The 23,158-nt window shown below is 44.0% G+C and overlaps 1 protein-coding gene across 2 annotated transcripts in view; it reads right to left on the reverse strand.

The window, feature by feature from the left end:
* FOXN2 (forkhead box N2) overlaps positions 1-23,158 on the reverse strand; it is a 64,015-nt gene that overhangs the window by 33,178 nt on the left and 7,679 nt on the right. The window contains exons 1-2 of one of the 2 annotated variants that reach the window (XM_006014723.3): positions 12,806-12,933; positions 2,221-2,771 (exon numbers count right to left, since the gene is read on the reverse strand). In XM_006014723.3, coding sequence (XP_006014785.1) covers positions 2,221-2,757 — 537 coding nt within the window. In that variant the 5' untranslated portion in view covers positions 2,758-2,771; positions 12,806-12,933. Of the gene's footprint in view, positions 1-2,220; positions 2,772-12,805; positions 12,934-23,158 lie in introns of those variants that run through there. The other variant, XM_025202834.1, reaches the window with a different exon arrangement.

The following is a 23,158-nucleotide window of genomic DNA, read 5'->3' on the forward strand; positions in this document are numbered from 1 at the left end:
CAAACAACTCCACCCAAAAGCGCACATGTGCATATACACATGCATACTGAAAAGGAAAAAAAAAAGTCAAGGGGTTAAGTCAAACAGTACTAGGAAATACCAGAAGCTGGCCCGAGCAATCTTAGTTTGACCTAGTTTTCCCACAGAATCCTCCGATTCATTCAAGGCATAGGACAATACATGAGAGAATGAATCAAAGTTGCAGAGTCACTAAGGCTAGGTACAGACATTCAAAAAGTATGAAGTGGGATTCAAGCTAAGTTGTACGGTTTTCTGTAAGCACTGTTGTTTGGATTGGTAGCAAACATAACACACATTCACCTTTTGCTGGGGGTGGGGGGGAGGAGGGGAGTGCACGCTGGCTGTCTATCTTACACCGGGTTCTGCCATTATTAAGGCAGTCTATGTATGGCAAACTTCTGTTCTGTTATGGGTTCAGACTGGTTCTGATCACTGATTATGATCACTTATACTGCTAAAACTGTGAAATGTGATGTCTATACCTAGCCTAAGACTGTTAGTAGCTCCCCTGCCACATTCTGTTGCAGAAACTGGAAGGCATGTAGCAAATGAGAGGGGATATACAGAAACACAAAGGATGAGGCCTCAAAGTTAAAAGCTTCTGAATGTCACACTGGATAAAAAATTGAGTAAACAAGGAGAGAGACCTAGAAATCTCAGCTCATGACACCACAATGATGCCCAACTGAAGTAATTACCAGGGTTCACTTTTTAAATCTAATCCAGACTATAGGTCAAACAGAATAATTTAAAGCAAGAGAGGACAGTTAGGCCTGACTAGAAGAAGAAAAACATTAAAACTAAGAAATCTTAGGCCCTGCCACACACACTACAACTTAAGATGCGATTAACTGTTTAAGTGTGACCCAGACATGTGTTCAATCAATCAATGGCATGATAAAAGAGAAATAAGGCACACAGTTATTCCACAAAGTGTGGAATAACTTTGTGGCTCCTTCCTATCACGCCATTAATCATGTGGCCATGTGCTCCCCTGTGGCTAGGAGCTCTGTCAGCTGATGGGGCTCCCAGCTGCAAGGGTGTACCATGTGCTTCTGTAGCTGTGAGCATAGTCAGCTGCAGCTTTCAGCTATGGAGGCACATGGTACACCCCTTGGTTCTGAGCCCAGATTAGCTATGCGCTCAAGCACCCTGGCAGCTGGGAGCCCCATCAGCTGATGGAGCTCCCAGTCACAGAAAAACAGGTTGAATCCCTATAGCTGACAGCCCCATCAGCTGACAGGGCTCCCAGCTACAGGGGAACACCTGGCCCCATGTTCAATTAATGGCATGGTAGGTATGAGCCATGATCCTCAGCTGAATGGGCTCCCAGTCTTGGGGGCACATGGTGTGCCCCTGCAGCTGGAAGCCCGGTCAGCAGCAGCCTCCGAGCCATGGAAGCATGCCAATTGCTGGTGCGGTGGGGGCTCCACCTGCATGGACAATAAGGAGTGATGGGTTCTGATGCTGGATCCCACAAACACAGCTCCTGTCACACACATTTGGCATGGCAGGAGACACAACTGTATTGAATATCAGATCCTATCATGCCTTTACCTGAACATCTAGCAGGGGGGGCCTTAGACTGTATTCCAGGTTCTGGAGACAGATCTGCTTATAGACTCTTTCTACTTGTATTTTTCTATTTCTGCTTTTACACTCACCTGGCTTTTGTCCCACCAGCCTCTAAATTAATTTACTTCTAGCATCCCTCTTTCCCCTCCCAAGCCTACCTCAGTTTCTCCTTCTGTTCCTTCCTCTTGTGTATCAGTCAGGTGGGTTGATCAGTTTCCTCCATGGTACTTGCATGAGACAGAGTGGAAGAGAGAGCGTGGGAGGGAACAGGCGCCTATACCCCGGGTTGCAGGATGCCATCTTGACAGAACTGAGCTACACAAATTCCTATAGACCTTGTGCATACAAACCATGTGCCACTGCCAACTCTACTTATAATAATGCTAAATACAAATATAATATGAAATAAAACCCACCAGCACCTATCAGAAGTGGCATTTCAAGCTACCTTCTGTTGCAAAGCAACCATCTTTCGTTGCCAAGAAAATGCTGTTAGGTCTAGGATTCCAACAAATGAAAATATCTGTGTAGTACTGTGCATTAAAAAGAACTTACTTAAATAAAAACCAACTGACAAAGCAGTTTATATTTGTTAAACATTTCCCACCACCAAAAGAATCTCACCTTGCCATGGCTTCTCTCCACCTTCCGGAAACATTTGTTCAGAGAAAGATTGTGTCGGACTGAGTTCTTCCACCCCGTAGGTGCTGTAGCAAAATAAGGGAAGCGTTCCAGAATCCAACTGTAGATTTCTTTGACTGGCAAGCTTTTATTAGGAGAATGTTCAATAGCCATGTAAATGAGAAGACTAAAGGAATAAGGGGGTTTGGAAGTGGCTGATTTTTTTTCCATGTTCTGGTAGCAAGATGGTGAAAAAGATGGCACATTATCACCCTCAATGTCATACAAAGGGCTAACCATTGGAAGACCCTCGCTTCCAAGGCTGAAGTTTGTTAGAAGATTAGTACTTTCATGCAGCCAGTTCAAGTTTGTGAGCTCATCATCTGCTGATTCGCTGTCCACTAAAGTGGCTTTTGGTGGAGCAGCATCAACTGCTTCAGGCAAGCTTCCCATTCTGTAAATCTGCCTTAATCCTGCAGCTTTTCCTGCTCCTGGTGTTTCAGCTTTCTTATCTGGAGTCATTCCAGTTACTGGACCCATTTAATTGTATTGGTCTATAACAAAGAAAACAATTACAAAGTCAATGCAAGTCTTAAAAAACTTCTCCTAGTACAACCATTGCAACAAAAACAGAACCAAAATGAATTCAGCACTGCATCTGCCCTGTCCTGCTCAGGGGTAACACCACATTTTCAAAATTTATTAGAATTTGTTACAGCCACTGGTCATTAAAACTCTGAGATCTGGTGAAACTTTATAGTAATATCGTTACAAAATGATAGCTCCCACTGCTTTGTGACCAGTTCCTTGTTTCTGAAATTATGTTAACTACCTAGGAATTCATATAATTTGCCCTAACACACTTATATACAGCAGGAGTGGGTATTTTAAACATCACAAATTGTGAAGTGGGAGATAGACTCAATAGGAATATTGAATGGGAATGGTGCTTATACAGGCAAAAAGTAATAAAAAGAATTCTTCTTCTGGTATAGAGTAAAAAAGTACCCCAAATGGAAAACACTCATGGCAAAGGACCTTTTTTGCTTCTACAACCCTATCTACCTCAAGGTTATTTTACAATATTCAACGATATATTTGGCAACATGTCAAATGATCAGACCAAATCTAATTACCCAGTCCTGTAGAGGTATAGTTACATCAATATACACTATACCTGGAAAGTATGCCTACTGTGGACATAATATATTGCCAGTATAATATATCTACGCCAGCAGCTGCTGCCAGCAAAGATGTCAGGAAACATGTCTCTTCACACCCCTGATCAACATGGCGGAAGTCTATATCATACACCTGGCCTTGAGGCTCGTTTACAGTACAGATAGGAACATGTCCCATATATCTGGACTTTGATGTATCCAAGAGACAAGGTTTCAATTAATAATATAAAAATGTAAATTAACTATAAGAACATAATGGGTCAGATCAATGGTTCATCTAGCCCAAGATTCTGGTCTCCAACAGTGACAGAAATGGATACCAGTGAACCAGATATCTCTAGAGTGATGTAGTCCAGTATATTCAACTAGACGTTTTAGGTACATTCATGCTTCAGTTGTGCTCGCCCTTCCACACTACCAAAGTGCTCACAGTGGGCATTTATACACATGCTCCATGAGGGGTGGGGAGGTAGGGGGCACTTTAATTAGAGCAGCTCCAAGAGCTGGAGCATCTCATGTATCAGCATTCCCACACTGAAAATTGGAGCAGAGGTGCTTTAACTTTAAAAAGTGCTTCCATTGCCATTTTTAAGCGTGGGGTGGCTAATACATGAAATGGTAGTTACCATGCTCCAGCAGACTTGATTAATTACAGAGCACCGAAGTAGCCTTGCTGCATGTGTATAGGCGCTCAGTGTTTGCAGCAGTGCATTCTAGGACTATCTGGTCAGCTATCCCAGATGCCTCAGTAGTACTGACCACAGGATTCTGGGCAATTGTCAACTTTATTCTCAATCCCATGTACATACAAAAGTCCTGGGATTTCTGTACTAATCTGGAATACACCAACAATACGGAGCCTAACAAATTATTCTCCTTCCCCTACCCTACACTATTTTACCAAGTTCTAGCATTGCACTATTATTCTTCAGATGCTTGGCAACAAGCACACCAGCATTGGCTAAATGTTGCTAACCCATGCTGACCTAGCAACATTACCCAATCCCAATCTGTTCAGTCCTGTCCCATAGGGAACAAAAGAGCTGACCAATTTAGATTCAGTTAGTGGCCTCACTCTGTGGTTCTAGGCCCCGTTCTACATGCTAAAGGTATTGTGCAATTACTCGGAGATCAGCTACACATGCAAAGTACTTATCACACAATAAAAAGCTCCAACCAGCTAAAGTTAGACTTGAAAATGTGTACTAACTTTACACCTGGTTGCTACTGAGCTTTAATTTGCGTGTAGCAGGGTCTTCCCTGCAGCTGGGAGTCCCAAGTACAGGTGTGTACTGTGACATACACAGTAGGAGGCACTACTATGCAGAGCCACCTGCCTCACTATGCCAGGCCCAAAACCATGCTTCAGGAGTCTCCCCTGGGGAGACTACAGTTGGCTGTCTTGTTTCCTGGAGAACACCTGTAAGCCTAGGGTAATGCTGCTTCCACCCAGGCACTGGTCTCTGATAGGGCTCTATGCAGCCCGGGGCACACAAACCCTGTGAACCTTGGGGGTAATTTGTCCATGGTAATATTTCTGGGTGCTTCTTTCAGCCTGAAGCATCCCCAGATAGCATCAGGTAGAACTGAGGGAAAATAAAAAGACAAACTTCACTGGCTAAGCAGAGGCGGAAAGCCTCTTCTCTCTCTCTCCCACCACAGTAACACAGCAAGGCAAGCTGTAACCCGACACACTTTGAGCAAACATAAGCACGTGAGCCTTGCACAGTCTTGAACTCAATGATCCTTTTAAGACGCGACTGGCCTAAACATAATTCCTAACTCCTGGCTAGTTTCCAGGTTTTTACTTACAGAAAATCTTCAGGCAGCAGCCTGGGATTGGGCTCCTTCTGCACTGGCAATAAGGCACAATGGGATCTAATGCAAGATCCCACAATCACGCTTCCTGCCATGCACATATGGCATGGCAGGAGGTGCAATTGTATGGATCACACCTAAGTAGGGCTCTACCAAACTTGAGGAGGCAGCCAGCCAATATCACAGGCAGATTATGGGGCCAGCTGCCATTTTCAAAGGATTATAGCAGCTGCTCCCCACCCCCATGCCTCCAATTGGCTGGGGGAGAGGGCGGGGGGGCTGGTGGCTCCACCCTCTGTCACTGATTGGTGAAGGCTGTCTGTTGTGTGGCCACATCCCTCACCACTGATTGGTGGAAGATCAGGGCTGCATGACAGCTAGCCCTCTCAGACAATCAATGGCGAAGGGAAGTAGCCACCTTGCCTGCTCACCATTCTGGTGGCCTCTCTGTGCCCTTCCCCTGAGTGGGCTACATGGCCAGAAGGACTGCCGACTCCCACTGGGAAGCCAGCACTTACTAAAATTAAGTTCTTTTTCCACCCTGGATTTCACAGAGATCTGATTTCACAGTCTCCATGAAATCTGTGCCACCTTGATTTGGGTAGGTCCCTATGCATTAGATCCCATCACACCTTTACTTGCATGTGTAGAGGGCCCCTACCTTGACAATCGTACACCAGACCCACTCAACAACAGGACTGTTACACCATTACAACTATAATCAGAATCGTTTCTGCCTTTGGAAGTGAAGCATGTATTAATTCAACCATGCTACAAACTTACAGCATACATAAGCTTTTACTCCCAACTCTTTGACCAGGTATGGACATTACACTTTTACTGGTATAAGTGATCAGAAGCCAGTCTATACTCACAACAGAAGTTCAGCACATAAAATTGGTCTATACTTGTAACAGAACAGAAGTTCAGCACACGGAGGCTGATTTAACAATGGCAGAACCTGGTCTAAGATTTACCACCCTTGCCCACTCCCCCCAACAAATGGTGGATGTGCATTGTAGTCACTACCGATCTAAACTGCGCTGCTTACAGAAAACCGTATAACTTAGATCAATTCTGCTTCAGGTTTTCTGAATGTCTGTACCTAGCCCTTGGGAGCAAACACATACAACTCAGTAAGAATCAGTCAAATAGTGACTCTTACTGGAGACCTCCAAGAGCTCAAGGCCATAGTGGATCTGGAAGCTAAACTGCCTTTTTCCTTGCCTGGCTACTTCTGGCAGTCTGTGCATGAAGATGCCCCAAAGTCTCTCTACCAGTTTCTGGCTAACTTCTGATTAAATGAATGTTGGGAAAGATTTCGCTAGGAATATTCTTTGTTTGAGGTTATTTATTTTCAAGGATTTTTCTCTATTTTATGTGATTCTGCATTCCCTTGCATATGAGTAGGTAGGCACAAAAATCTTTTACCAGGTCCAAAGACATCGTATATCAGCATGGCCCCATGATGTGACCGTTTGATACATAATCAGAAACTGGCAGAACAACAATGTGACACCTCCCTGCAAACATGAGAAGTCTCAAAACACATGGTAATACTTTGTTTCAAAGACAAGCTAGGGGATTTCTCAATTTGCCTTATTTCGAGAAGCAGAATGGAAAGGCTGATGTCATGTCACATGCTTATGTACAAAAAAAATAAATAAATGCTGCAGCATGCCTTCAATGGAGGCAGTGGTTTATTTTACTCTGTACAAGAGCTCTATCATAACATCCAGTTACTTGCACTTGGGCATGCCACCATACCTTAATTAAATTGGCCTACTGAATATGTACCAGGCTGGCGTGTTTGGTCCTACCACACTGGGCCCACATGCTTTTAGCTTCCTAGTGTCTCAGAAGAAACTAGTCACTACTTAACATGCATTTCCTTGATGAACACTCTTCAGCTACTACTCCTTGATGGAAGTAGGACCTTATGACACAGCTCTCCTAGGCCTCTTGGATAAGTACTGAACACCAAGGTCTAGTGAAGCACATCTTTTTCCAAGGCTCTATTTGCGGGCACTCCAGGGACACTAGCTGATGTAAACAGACACACAGACTTTGTAAAGGCTCTGGAAAGCCTAGAGCCTAGCACTCTTTACCTCCGCACATATCAAGGCAAAATAAATCCCTACTCAAGCAGGGAACCTGTGTGTGTTTCCTTATCACTTCAGAGCATTCTTGGGATTAGGTCAGAGTCCTCCAGGTTCACCCTCCTCTGTCTTATGGCTTCTCCTCCAGATCATGGCATCTCTGGATATGGACAAAGCAGAACACTTCAAAAGGTCAGCAGCACTTACAATCTAATTATCAGGTGTGGACAAGCCAGTTATGAACCAAATGTAGCAAAACCACTCCAACAGTACCCTGGATGAAACAGTCCTGAAGCTGAAGTGGTTTTCCTACATTTCTGTCATTCCTGGCTGGTCCCCAGGTGACAATTAAAACATAACCATAGCTGAGCTTTTGAAAAGGCTCCAAGTGTATTTATGGTCATACCTTCTTACTCTTGCAATCAGCTTTTTACTACTTCTCTCTTTTCTGTGTACCCTTAAAACAGTCAGCCAGAGACCTCTTCTTTTATAGCCTCCAGTGCCTTCTGCCAGGTAACGCCCTGGTCAGGTTCATGAGGTCCTAACACTAGGTAGGAGTTGCCTTGACACCAAACCCCTTGGCAGAACCAGTTCTCTTTGTCTGACCACCTTACCATATCTACTGTACTACTCTGGCAGACCCAGCTAAGGTCAAGAAATCCACATTGACTTCCTGTCCATCAAGCACCTCCGTAAGTAAGTTAACCCCTTGTTATCAGTGAAATCATAACACTAAATTAAAACAAGTAAATTGAATCAAACAATATTTAATTAGAAACACAAATCTCCATGCCTGCCATTCTACAGTGACATGATGTACAATAGGAGCTGCAGCAAAACAGTGCATAGGAAAGCTAGTAAGAAAATTCCCTTCCTTAAATCCCTGCCCAGATAATATTCAGTTTCTAGGTCCATTTGAATGATAGCAGCCTGTATGACCTTTCACTGCAAAGCTCCCGGATAGAAATTTGCTTCTTGCTTAAAACAGCAAGAGCTGTGAAATCAGGACAGGATTCTGGGATTCTGACCTTCTCTCACAGTTACCCTGAACTCCCAAAAGGCTTTTTGAAATGCCCCAGAAATCAAGGTTTCAGAAAGTAGTGCTGTGTGACCTGGACCCAAAAGGCAGCACACCCTGCACAGGACAAATCAAGAATAAAAGGCTAAAACTACATTCAAAACATCACAGCTTCTACAGACACACACATCCCTTGGTACTTAATCTGGCACTATTCCACTGGATTAGTCCTTGGCATTAGTCTCACAGCTATGTCTACAGAGCAGCGTGAGAATAGAGTGACCCAGCAGTTGGTCCCATGGCATTTTACTAACTGCAACGGCTACTGCATCATTTGAGCATAAAAAGTGCGAGAAACCAAATTAAGGAATTGAACTTGGTTGCTCAACGGCAGTTAATACCAGGAGTTTGATTTTAACACAGCTAAATATTCATGATGCAAATCACGAGTAAAGAGAAGCTGCAGTTCAGTTGGAAATACAACACTTTCTTCTACTACTGCCATTTAAATCCATGAACAGAGCTCTTCACTAATTTTTCCTATGCTAGTGGGTTTGCCAACTACCACACAAGCAAAAACTTACTGTTCTGGACCTAGAGTGCAGGTAATGGCATTTATAAAATGCAGAGAAACTTTCCATGCAGGTGTACACTCGCAAAACACATTTGCTTGACTTCTGTATTAACAACAACAACAACAAAACTAACCACACCTAAAATTACCAGCTACTGCTGGAAACTAGAGCTTCATTTTCTATTTGTGTGCAGTGATTTGGATGATTAACTAGCTCAACCATTCAAAAACCATGCAAGCCTATGACGATTTGCTTTAGCTAGTCAAAAATAGCTTTCCTTTCCCCCCTCCCCCACCAAATAAACCTTCACAGCAGATATATGTGGATAATCAGTATATGGATGAGAATATACTTATTTTTCCCAACATTCCTTAAATTAGAACAATATTATAATACTAAAGTCTTGAAAAAATACAATACAGAGATTCCCCAAACTGCTGCAATGTGGGTTTCACCATTTTCCTTATGGTAAGCAATTTTCATTTCCTTGTTCTGTTCCTTCCCACCGACTTATATTCAGTGTTATGCCACTCAGCTATGCATTGCAGTTATTTTACAAGTCAGGCCACATGTTAAGTGAAATAGCCCTTTGCAAACTTGCCATCAATACAGCAGACACAGAAATAACATTACAGGTTAACATTTCTGTTAACTGATTTAAAAGAGACTGTCAATCCTGTAGCTCAGGTTTCCAACACAAATATGGCAGACTTCATTCTGCATTTCAAAAACAAGTTACATATTATATTTCAGGGTATTTATATGCAAGAAAAATATAGTAATAATATAGTTAAGGTAGATATGATTACATGACACCTAGAAAAAGGTACAGGTTTCTTTAGCTGAAATGTTTGATGTTAGCTTCCTATGGATAATCAGTGTTTCTTCCTGGAGTTCTGGCCTCAGCTTCAAAAATAATGAATGTACTTTGTCACCATGGTTTGCAATTATTGTTCATCTCAAAACAAATTTCTAGGTCTTATTTCCAACTATTATAGCCATGACCTGCTGCTGACAGGCCCTGAAAGGTAAATGATGCTGGCAACCTTCCTTTACAATTGCAAAGCCACAAAAACCCATCATTTCTCTAAACAAAAAATAGCTACACTGAGTGGCAGAAGTACTCAAGGAATGAGAGTTAATTAAAATGAGCTTTCCCGTTTCCTCCTTTTTACTCCTCATCTCCCAAAAGCCTACAGTCAGATAGCCTGTAGGAATTACTGCAGCTGTATAGCTGACATGACACTACTTTCACCCCATCTGCATATGGCAAGCTAGGCGATGGATAGCTACTGGTACAATCTCTGGTGTGCATTTGAAAGAATATAAACTGTCCAATTTAATTTACAGAAACCTTCTAACAATCCCCACTATTCATACATTCAGGTAATGACATCCTGACATGTGAATTTGCCATAAGACATTTTTATGCCCTCTCAACCTGTACATCATTCTGTTAGTAACTGAGCACATGAACTATTAAGAATAATAGAATAATTCATAAATTAAGTGGTTATTTCCAAGAATTTTAATGCACAGCATTTCTCTTTCTACTCTATTTTGTCTAACTGTTACATGATTTATTGTAGCAGTCTTACCTGAAAGTTAATGAGGTTTTGTGGGGGAAACTGTAGTATTTTAGCATGAACACTTCAATAAAAAGACTGCTCATTGAGAGAAAAACTGCAAATGGAAGCGTACCAAAAATTGGAATACTACTACAAAACAAACTAAATAAACTAGAATTGTTGCTGTATCAGGACCTTTTCTAACATTTCCTACTGTTGCTATCCATGGTTCAGCTCTATGGGAGAAGGGCTAAAAGCTTACAGGAGGCCACCAACACCTTGCTCATGCTGTTGGTGAACTAGACTGTCAGACAATATTTTGAAAAACATTCTAGTGTAAACAAGACTATAAATTACGTGGTAATGTTGCAAGGTCTCCTGGTACAATTTATCTTTACCTCTAGTCTCCTCACTTTTTTTGCTGCCACTGCTATTGCTTCAATACTAGAAAGCATCATGAACAACCCTCAAAATGGCATGCACCTGTTCAGCTCATGAGATACACTCAATTTATTCCTCCTCCCGCTGTCCCTGAGTTTCCTATAACCAAAGGAAGATGGCAGATGACAGCCACTTAACAGACCTCCCTGCTTGGCATTTTGAAGGCCAAAAACCTCCTGAAATTCCCACAGTAACAATTCCTGTCCTGAAAGCAGACGCAGAATGTAATCCCATCCTTATAAATAAAATGAACCTGTCCAGTTGTGCATCTTTAGACCCTCTATTAACATAACAGCTTAGGCCGACTCTATTGTATCGACCTTGCTATCAGTCATAATGTGCTATATTTCTCATTATTTAAAACAGAACTGCCAACTGGTAGCCCACAGGCTACATGCAGCCCCTAAGGGGTTAACCTGTGGCTCCTGGGCTCCAGGTCTGGGTGTTGCTCTCCCCATCACTATCTGCTGATGCTATAGACTCTGGGCTCCCCCTTCCTTTCCCAGCTTCTACTGCCTGCCCTCATGACCTCTGGGACAGGGCACTGGCAGCACAGCCCACAGGGCTCAGGGAGCCAACGGCCAGGGCATGCCATCATAGTGCAGTTGGGGTAGGGATGAAGAGGGAGCCATGCAGCAGTTTAAAAATATAAATGAAGTCTGAGATTTTCAAAGGAGCCTAAGGATGGTAGGCACCCAAATGCAGAGGACATTCAAATGAAATTGTACACCAAGCTCCTATTGAGAAATCACAGCCAAAATATAGATATTTAATTGCTAAACTATAGCTGTGGAAACAGGCACATGACTACCTGAAATTATTAATGTTAAATACAAATAAAAAAATTAGGTACAGAACTACTTTTGGTCAAGCGCCCAAGTTAAGAATGCTAAAGGTAAGGTTAAATGGCTTTGATTCATCCTTGTGATTACACACTTCAACAGTCTTGCCCAGCAGTGCTCAAACTTCTGGCCCCTTGGACCAGATGAGAGTGAGGAGCCCATCTGTGGGCCGGATCAGGGCTTGGCCCCAGCACTTACCCCTCCCTGCCCTGCACGCTGAGACTGGATCCAGAGACCCAGCACTGCCTCCTCCGAGGCCCTGTACACCAAGACTGTCTCCCAATGGCCCAGTGCTGCCCCCTCCCAGGCCCTGTGTGCTAGGATCAGGCACCAAATCTAGCATGCAGGGCCCAGGGTTCTCCATGGGTCCAGAGATTTGGCAGTAGGGGAGCAGTAGCACTGCTCTTCTCCAACCTACAGCGAGGCCAGACAACACGGTGCTGTGCACTAGAGCTGGCCTGCAGGCCAAAAACTGACTACCCTTAGTCTTGCCCTGTATTATATAAATCTGGGATAAGGCAAGGAATACAAGTCAGTGCCTTAAAAAACAAAAACAAACATCTCTTCTTATAATTCCCAGACTGGATCACTGTCTGATCTATGGACCAAATAAGACAGGCTTCCCACAGAACAATTATCACATGATCACATAGTTAAGGGAATTGTTACAATATGCAGGTACAATGGATCAAATGAAGGTTGCACAAGCACCTCCAGATAAGGTTCAGGTTTACCAAGTCCATAAGATACTGGAGAAGGCTATTCAGTGTCTCTAAACTCCCAGTGCTGTTACTGAAAGATCACGTGTTACATGATATGTGTTACCCTGTAATTACAGGTTCACCAGAAATAAAGGTTACTAAATGTACTGTCACGTTACATGCCACATGTGAAATTCTAGTACTGAGTTCACAGTCCATGTAGTTTACCTTTGTGTTCAGGGAAAAGGTAGACTGCACAATGCCACCTTCACCCCCAAACTTCAGTATCTTTTGAACACCTGATGAGCAACTGTAATCAAGGGACATGGCTGGCCTGTTGCATACTTATTTTTTTGCAGCAGCTCCTGAAACTCCTGCAGGCAGACTTCCTATGGCATCTGGCTTCTTGCCACATAGGGATAGGCAGTGTTCGTCATACGTGATTTGGCAGACATGTGCTGCTTCTGATCCCTTTCAGGCCATGCAAACAGTGAAAAGAAAGAAGAGAACTTCAAAAAGAAAGAAGAGAACTTCAGCATCAGTTGTAGAGATGCTTCCTAGGCTGGCAAATTATGAATCAGTTGAAGGTACAGAGATTTTAAATGTTTTGGATTTGTTTGCAAGACAATGGTGTAGCTCATGTTTTAGAATGCATATGCATGTTATACAACATATATTGGTAAACTAACCATCTTTCCAGCAGCCCTTACTCCCAGAGGTGAGTTGCTAGCATGCACCAGCGGGGCTGATAAGAGAATGTTTAGAGCCTGCTGGACTATATACAACCAATTTTCAGCTTCTATGGGCTGCGGTATTTGTGGGGGTGGGGAGGGGAGGGGAAAGGAGGAGCCGCCCCACCCAATGTCACAATCAGTATCATTTTTCTTTAGTGCAGTGCTCCCACCTGTAGTGCAATCCCCACTCCAGGAAGTGGCTTGCACTCCCTGGGATACCAGGTCAGGGGCTGCTTCCCCTGTCAGGGTCCCACCTCCCTCACTGCTCCAGCAGCAGGGGCGAGGACTTGTCCAGCATGGCCTCCCAAGTCAAAAAGGGCAGGGATGGGGTTTATTCCCTCCCTCCCCCTGAGGGACCCCAGCCAGGGGTGAGCAGCAGAGGCAGTGGCCGGGGCTGGCAGACCCTGGCTGTGGTCCCCCGGGGGGAGAGGCAAACAAACCTCCTCCCTGCTCCCTTCACCTTAAGGGACCATGTCGTGCTGGCATCTGGCCAGGGGCTAGCCACACTCATCATCCCCCCCTCACCAAGCCTGGCAAGTGCTGCTTCCCCTCTCCCTCTCCAGACATACCTCAGCTGTGGTCCCTGCAGGCCAGGTTGGGGGTTTAAACCTTTCCCCAATCACACTCAGGCCTGCCAGGGCCTGGCCATGCCCTGCTCAGCTTCCCTCCAGCTCAGCTACTGAGGAAGGGCAGGAAAGGGAAGGCTCCCAGCTTCTGGCCTGAGGCACTGCAGGCATGTGGCTGCATTTCCAGAATCAAAAGTGTGTCTGTTCACTCGCTTGCCAGTTCAATCTATGCAGGTTAGACTAATCTGCAAAGATTTAATCCATTCAGTCTCAGGCTTTTTGATTGTCTGTACTTAGCCAAACTGAACACCACTAATATTACTACTCTACCAGAAATTCCCTGCACACCAAGCATAACCTGCAAGATTCATCACTATGAACTCTTCACCACTGTGAACACCCTTAGGTACAACCATGCTAAGTGCCACAGATGTTGCAATTCTGGGGGGAATCCAAGACTGAAAATTTCTGTTGATGAATTTAAAAATTTCAGACAACTGACCCGAACACCTGAATTACCATCTTTCTCCCCAACCAGTTGTGTACTTTGGGAACTTTAAAACCCACCATTCACAATGGGGCTGGAAGAGAAGTGATGCTGGCAAGCTCATTTATGAGTGATCACCTTCTTTTCAACACCGGGGACTTTTCACTCAGCTAGATAAACATGGGATGCCTACTGGACAATGGGGCTGTTCCCCTGCAAGTGTCAGATGTAGGCATTTTCTTTGTGGATAACCACGTTATTATGCTGCATATCATCTCTGAAATCCTGTTGATCAAACTGAACTCAAAACTCTACTGAAATTTCTGCAGAGCAGACTGAATTGTGCGGACCTCAGAAGTTGAAGATATGATGCACCAAACCAAACCGATCCTGGAAAAGCAAAATCATTTTGTTCATGTTACCAAAATGGCCATAAAGCACATTCCCTGTAGTTACTGCAATGACTACTCTTCTTGCTAGAAACCAGAAACATTCAAACTCTTGAAGTGTATAGCAAAAGCAGGAAGAGCATCTTTGAACACTGCCCTGCCAAAAGGAAGGAACAAGATAATAGGGATTGTTGACTTCACTCCTTTCTGTCACAATACCTGGACACTGCTCCATGAACTTGCAGCTCCTGATGCAGTAACATACTGCCAATCAAGTGACAGCTAGAGTGCGCACCTCACACCTTTACTTAACTGCCAAAAGTGTCAAGTTGACACAGAGAAGGTCAGAAACAGATTTCTTGAAATCTGGCAAATCCCCACCACTTCATCACTATCTTTACTATATATTATACAGGAAATAAATAAGGCTGGTGCACACCTACTATAAGCATTTGTTCTCCAAACATTACTGATCACATCTCTTGCCACACAAAAGCAGCAGTAATAAAGCCTCACCTAAACTGTGTTTTATATTCTGTGTAGTGATTTACTCCTGGACAAAATGGACATGTAAACTATACCGAATCAGAACTCACCATTCACATAGATTGGTATTTCACACCTATTTTGAACTGCCAAGTGTAAACAATACACAAGGCGTGGGGGGAGGGCAGGAGGGACAGGCAGAAATCAGGCCATACAATTACAAAGTTGGAGCTAATCTGCCATAAAAAAGTTAATAAAATGTCTACTAAATTTAGAGCTGTGCTGAGATGTTTTCTTAAGTAGCCACAACTAATTTGTTTTTCTGCTTTTCTTCTTCATTAAAAGAGTATCATTTAGATGGTGCTTGTTCCTGTGTAAATGATATCCTAGGTTGGATAAACCTTTATTTTTGTGGAGCAGGCCCATTTATTCTTGTGGGAATGGATTCCAGATGGCACTAGAACATACTATTAATTCAGATGAATCAAGGCATTTACTTACAATGCAGTTACTCCCTGACAAAAGCTAAAAATTCTTCTGTATGCAGTCCAAGTCCAGTGGGGACACTGGAAGTCACACAGAGGGTAACATTTTTAAGCATGCTGTAAGCGTGTCAGAGGACAGTAGTGATGTAACCAAGCCCTGGACTCAGTTATAAACTACAGGATGCTTAGGACTTTAAAATGGTTAAATCTGTACAAAAACTGTTTGTAGAACAGGTCTGAGACTTCTGGCATAATTAAACTAGGTGTGGGCTTATCCTAAACCATAACAAATATATCAGTACAGCCCTTAGTGCATACACAATTTTATTTTAAAGATGTCTTGTATGGGATTCTAAGTGTATGGGATCTGCATCCACACTGAGTACTGATTTAACTATTTAGATTTTAATCTGAAGCAGTTAAAGCAATATAAAACCTGTGTTTAGACAGGCCCTTGTAGAAAAAAAAATATTCTATTCAGATGCAGAAACATTTCTGTAATCCTAAAAGTCAGTGTGCATACAAGTGGCTGAGGACAAGTTCACAGAATATCTTCCTGCATTAGAGAAACTGACAACTCACAGATGTCAATAGAATCTCTCAACACTGTAAAACTAGAGCTATGAGCTGAAAATGTTAAGAACAATTCTTTTATCTGATTAACGTATTAATATTAAGGACATGACAACCAGACCATTCCCCTATTTAACCTTTTATTCCCTCTGCTTTTCTTTGTCTCAGACTCTTCCATGCAACATGCTGTCCAGCTCACAAGAGTTGCTTTTCAGATTGGAGGTCAGATTTAAATCCCAAATGAAAGGCAAAAGGCCTATATTTGATTACAATGCTATATGATGTCATGTATCCAAGACAACTAAGGCATTATGGTCTCCTGGGGATAAAACTGCCTCTTGGTCATACATAGATTCAGGCAACTCGGCATGCGACTGATCCGTTGTCTCCAGGCGAAAAATGCAAGCAGCTGCACTCTTCAGCAAAACGCATTACAAAAACAAAAGATCCAAAGGTTCTCATTGGACAGTACACATTAAGATGTCTTTTTATTTAAAACACAAAAAAGACCCTAAATCAGATTTATAATCATTTGGAACTTTAATAAATTGTATATGCAGCATTAAAGTCAGCAGAAAAACTGTTCCAGAGACAAGACTACTTAAGTCTACTTTTTCAGCCTTTAAATTCTTCCTGTTTTTGGAATTTCATTTCCTACGATATAAAGTTGTTTGGGTTTTACTGATATATTTTCAAGCTCCTCTCATCCTTAATGTTCTTTGCCAGTTTTCTTTCTGCAAAATTAAAACTGGAAAAAAAAACAACCTGGGTGTAAACAGGAGACAGTTTCAGTGAAGATGCAGAAATACACAAAGGACTGAAAAGGGAAGGAGTGAAATCTTACAGTGACAAGAGCAGATCAAATTTAGCCTGAGATTTAGTTTTCTCTAAAAGTTTTTTTTTTTTTTTACAACATCTAGATCCACTTATAAACATTCCAATAAAAAAGGCTGACTTCACAGGAAAACGATGTTTTTTAAATAAGTTTCATGGGTACAAACCCTGAACCAATCCAGCAATTTGTTTTGTTCAGGTGGGTACAGTCAGGATGAATGCAACAAACTGCAAAAAAATCAAAGCCATTTATTTTAGCTCTGTCCACTGGCCTTATTCAAAACCCACTGAAGTCAATGGAGGTCCTTCTTCACAGATTTCTATGTGACTATGTCAGAGATGGGCAAAACATGGGCCACAGGCCGGATTCAACCCACCAAGTGATTCCATCTGGCCCCCGGCATTTTCCCCTCTTCTTCCTCCCCCGTGGGAGGTGCCTGTATTAGCAGCTCCAGCTCTGGCCCAGGACTGCAGCCTGTAAATGGAGGGTGATGAGGGGCTGAGACATGTAGCAGTGCCTGAGGGGCCGTGGAGGGACCCAGCCCCTAAACAACCCCTGCCTTCCTCTCCCTCTGCTCCAGCTCCTGCTGCAGGCGCTGGTCGGTGCCAAGTTCTAGGTGCCTTCCCCTCTCCCACCCCTTGACATGAGTTTACATGCACCAGGAAAGAAGGCCCTCCAGAGGGGCACTTTTTCCCAGTCAAGGGGTAGATCTGTGGATGTCAGGGACCATGTGATGGGGGCAGGGGATTCTAGGACCAACATGGTGGCCAACAGGGTGGCAAGGGGGACAGGAATCGATGTTGGGTAGGCGGGTCTTTTTATGTCACAGACTGTGATGGAGCGGGACTTACAGTTCCAAGACCACAAACCCCCATCCCAAAAGGAGTACTTCCATGGCAAGAAGAGGGACTTCCATTGGCTGGCTGGGGAATAAAACCCCTCCCTGCCCTGTTCACCTTAGGGAGCCAATCCCAGGCTGGTATCTGGCTGTGACCAAGGTCTGCCTCTCCCTCCCCCAAGCCAGGAAAGGGCTGCTTCCCCCCCTCTCCCTCCAGGCACAGCCTGCCCAGGATCCCTGCAGGCCAGAGTGGGGGTTTAAACCCCTCCCCAATCATATTCAGGCCTGCCACAGCCTGGGCACCCACCTCCCCCAGCTCAGCTTCCCTCTGGCTTGGCCACTGTGCAAGGGAATGGAGGGCTGCTCTAGCAACCTCCAGCTTCTGGCCTGAGCCACTGCAGGCATGTGGCTGCATTTCCAGAATCAAAAGTGCATGTCTATTCACTTGCTTGCCAGTTCAATCTACGCAGGTTAGACTAACCTGCAAAAATTTAATCCATTCAGTCTCAGGTTAGGGGTGAGACTCAGTCAAGGGTTAGGAGTGAGACTTCTGGTCCCAAGATAGTGACCAGGGGGCAGGGCTTAACAGTTTGACAAGAGGCATGCCCTTGCAGCCTTCAACAGCTTACCAAAACTGTTAAGTGGCCCTCCAGGCAAAATAAGTTGCCCATCCCTGCTCTATGTTCTTTAGAATCTGAAAGTGGAACTGAATGAATTGATTAATCAGCTGGAATAGTGAAACCATGGGAGACAAAAAAAATAAGAAAACATCAAACAGCAAGAAAGTAAAACTAAAACTGAAACCAAATAATCAAAGCAATGAATATGGATATTTATTTAAAAAGCAAGAAACAGAAATTGTTTTTCAGAAATGTTATTGCCAATAGTATCTTTTTTACAAGAGATACCCTGCCCCCATTTCTTATATTTAGCTTGTCCCTAAGTAAATGAATAAAAACAAAAAGCTGGGAGCTATAGATATAGTTAAATAATTGTGCCATTTGAGCAAATGCATTTCAAAATAATAATTCAAAGTGCTAATTTCATTTCCAAGATGTTATATATATTTCAGCTGAACTGTAGCAATAACAAGTTTCCCAATGTGTTACTTTTCTTACAGCTTCCAACCCTTCTAAAAACAACACTAGCCCTCTGAAATCTTAACTAAAAAACAATACAGAACGTTTACTTCATTTTAAATGACCCTGCAGTAAGACTGTATATTTTAAAGAAAGGATATCACCACCTTCACAACATCAGAAGATAACTATGGTTATACAAAAATAACTCAAAGAAATCAGAAAGCTTGCAAACTCCCATTCAAATTGCCATATTTACTTGAATTTAAGTCAACCCTAAATTTAAATGTGACCCCCCCCCCAATAATTAGATTCGATATATGGAAAAGTTATGAATTTAGTATAATTTTTCAGGTATAGAATCTAATTATTGAAGGCCTGTCTTAAATTCATCCCCCTTGCAGTCTACAGCAAGAAAAGCAGTACCTTAGAGAGGTCAGGTTGTCTCCTTGCCTTCTGTCCTCCCCTCCACTTCTTCCTCCTGCAGCTTTCCTACCCCCTTGACACCAGCAGCTCCACGCCCTCAGCCCCCCAGAGTCTCTGTCCCTTCACCCCCACTCTCCTGTCTCTGCCTCTTCTCCCCCATCCCTCCTTCCTTACTGTCAGACGCTGCTCAGGCTCTGTTCTCTCCTGGAACACAGCACCCGGAAACTCTGCCCTTACCGGGCCATGCAGCAGTGTCAGCACTGCTGATTAGTTGGGCAGGCAATGCAGCAGTGTTGGTGCTGTTCATTGGCCAAACAGAGGACAACATTTCCAGGTGCTCTGTGCCCAGGAGGGGATCCAGCCTGAGCCAGAGCTGAGCTGACAGTAAAGGAGTATGTCGGGGGAGGAAACTGCAGATGTCAAGCTGAGGGAGGTGGTAGGAGGCTGCTGCCCCTCCCCTTGCTTTGTATGCAAATCTAAGATGAGGAGCTTCCCCTTTACCCCAACGCCATTGGACAAAAAAACCCCTAGTCTTAGTTTCAAGTACATACGATACTGTTATGCAGGTAAGTTTTTCTTCCTTTGTGGCTTGCCTGTAATTTTTGTTTTAACACAGCATTCCAAAACACCTCTAGTGTCCAGACAGGATATAGATTCAACCTTCCTGTTGCAATGTCTCCAAATTTAATGCTTCAGGCAGTTTTAGATTGCACCCCAGAAGTTGCATAAATTAAAAACAGTAAAAACAGAGGCAACAGAACTTAATATCAGTAGTATTAAAATCTTTTCAAACATGTTTTAATTAAAACTACATGTAGTTTCCTTGCCTTCATACTACTCTCTCTGTAAATATGGAAGGCATTGGTTATCAGGCTAGAACTTTTGTTCTACAAGAGAGAGCTTTCTCTGGCACATCAAAGTTATATACCCATACAAGGGAGCAAAAGTACAATGCAGAAATACACTAAATAGGTCCAAATATCTAGAAAACCAAGGGTAATAGGAAAAGGTCCACATACTAATAAGAAAAATTACTGCATTTCACATGTTCAGAATTAAATTTAGGGATTGTTTTCAATCATCTTGGTTTTTCACTGTGGGTGCATTCACTTATAGATTCATAGATACCAGGGTCGGAAGGGACCTCAATAGATCATCGAGTCCAACCCCCTGCATAGGCAGGAAAGCGTGCTGGGTTCAGATGACCCCAGCTAGATGCCTATCTAACCTCCTCTTGAAGACCCCCAGGGTAGGGGAGAGCACACTAACTGTGAAGAAGTTCTTCCTAATGTCTAATCTAAATCTGTTGTCTGTTAGCTTGTGGCCATTATTTCTTGTAACCCCCGGGGGCGCCTTGGTGAATAAAACCTCACCAATTCCCTTCTGTGCCCCCGTGATGAACTTACAGGCAACCACAAGGTTGCCTCTCAACCTTCTCTTGAGGAGAGACTAGAGAAACTGGACCTTTTCAGCCTCCGCATCGGGCTTGGCCTGCAAGCCCTTAACCATACGAGTGGCCCTTCTCTGGACCCTCTCCAGGTTATCCACATCCCTCTTGAAGTGTGGCGCTCTAAACTGCACGCAGTATTCCAACTGCGGTCTGACCAGCGCCCGATAGATAGGAAGTATCACCTCCTTGCATCTGTTCGTCATGCATCTGCTGATGCACGATAAAGTGCCATTAGCTTTTCTGATGGCTTCGTCACACTGCCGACTCATGTTCATCTTGGAGTCCACTAGGACTCCAAGATCCCTTTCCTCCAGGTCTGCTTGTAGTTGTTCCCTGCCCTCCGGTGTGTCCACTTCTCCCCACAGTTTTGTGTTATCCGCAAACTTAGACAGAGTACACTTCACTCCCTCGTCCAAGTCGCTGATGAAGACATTAAAGAGTATTGGTCCAAGGACCGAGCCCTGCAGGACCCCACTGCCCACACCCTTCCAGGTCAATACCAACCCATCCACTACGACTCTCTGGGTGCGACCCTCTAGCCAATTCGCCACCCACCGAACTGTGTAGTCATCCAAGTCACAGCCTCTTAACTTGTTCGCCAGTATGGGGTGGGATACCGTATCGAAGGCCTTCCTGAAGTCTAAGTACGTGACATCAACCCCTACTCCTGCGTCCAGGTGTTATAGTTTCATAGTTGGTAGGGTCAGAAGGGACCTGAGCAGATCATCAAGTCCGACCCCCTGCCATGGCAGGAAAGAGTACTGGGGTCAAATGACCCTGGCAAGGTGTTCATCTAGCCTCCTCTTAAAGACCCCCAGGGTAGGAGCCAGCACCACTTCTCTTGGAAGTTGGTTCCAGATCCTAGCCACCCTGACAGTGAAATAGTACCTCCCGATGTCTAGTCTGAATCTACCCTCTGCCAGCTTGTGGCTGTTATTTCTAGTCACTCCTGGGAGCGCTCAGGGGAACAGGGACTCCCCAATGCCTGCTGGTCCCCTCTGACCAGTTTGTAAATGACCACTAGATCCCCCTCAGCCTTCTCATGTGGAGGCTAAACAGGTTCAGGTCCCGTAGCCTCTCCTCCCTTCTTCTACCAGAAGTTTCTTCTATCCTTACCCTTAGGGCAGTGCATTCATTGACAGCTTGCCCTCTCCCTGCATGGGAAGGGGGCAGACCCTCAAATGGAAGTTGGTAGGTAATGAGAAGCAGCAGCTGCCACAAAGAGGTGGGGAGGGTTCCTGTCCTGGGAAAATGCCCTGCCCACATCCCGCTAATCAGCTGACTGGCAGGAGGGGGGACATCCTCCCATGGTGGGAACTTCCCTGGTTCTCCCCACATGAGAATTAACCCTGATCTTTGTATTCCTCTGGGCTGACCCAGAGACGTGCAAGGTTGGGACTGGAGGCAGTGTGGAGCACTGGCATTGCAGCAAGTTCTGGGAGTGTTGCTGCAGAGGCACAGCAGCCTGCCTCATCTTGCACCACTTTGGGCTCACCCAGAGCAGTACAGGGCAAGACAGGGGCATTTTGCTGCAGTGGCAAGGCTATTGAGCTTTCCTGCAGTGGTACTGTAGTCTACCTTGCCCCACACTGCTCCTGGTCAGCTGAGCAGTGGGACTGGTGACTGAAATGCCAGCACAGCCAGGAGTACAGAGGTATTCCCTAAGCTGGATCTCCAGACCCTCTGACTTTTAAACTGCAAGCAACACTGGAACGGGGAGAGGTAAGGAGAAAGCCAGCATGGCTGAGAGAAGGGTTTGTAAGTCCATGTACTGGCCATACTGGCTTTTCAAGCACCCCCACTACTCAGCTAAACGGTAGATGAATCTTCAACTGAAACTATATGCACAATGCTCTTGGTGAAGGTAAAAAGAAAGGCACTTGTTGCAACAGCACTGTGAGAATACCAATACCTTAATACATCTCATATAACATGGTCAAGACTCCATGGATAAAAAATAATATTCATACTGTACTTTGATCAATGAACACTCCTAGAGGAAAGCAAATTTGCCTGTACAATGCCTATTCTGTTTGGCTAGACTAACCTAGAAGATGGATCAATGGTAAGAATACTGTTAAAATATTCTCAATAGTATTTGGCAGCATCCTCTGCCAACTGGTGTTTTACTCTATAGTCCCCTAGATTCAGGGACTGTAACCACTAAGATTCTTCATGAAGTAACCCAGCATCACTTGGATTGCTAACAGAACTCAAACATAATGTCCTGTTAAACACTGTCCTGTTAAGCTGAAAACAAAAGACAAATGAGGGACCACAGTTTAATTGGAAAACTAAAATTAAGTAAGAAATAAGGTTGGAATGTACCAAGAATAATTTTGGGGGATGA

Source organism: Alligator sinensis, unplaced genomic scaffold, assembly GCF_000455745.1.
Source record: "Alligator sinensis unplaced genomic scaffold, ASM45574v1 scaffold131_1, whole genome shotgun sequence".
Taxonomy (NCBI): Eukaryota; Metazoa; Chordata; order Crocodylia; family Alligatoridae; genus Alligator; species Alligator sinensis.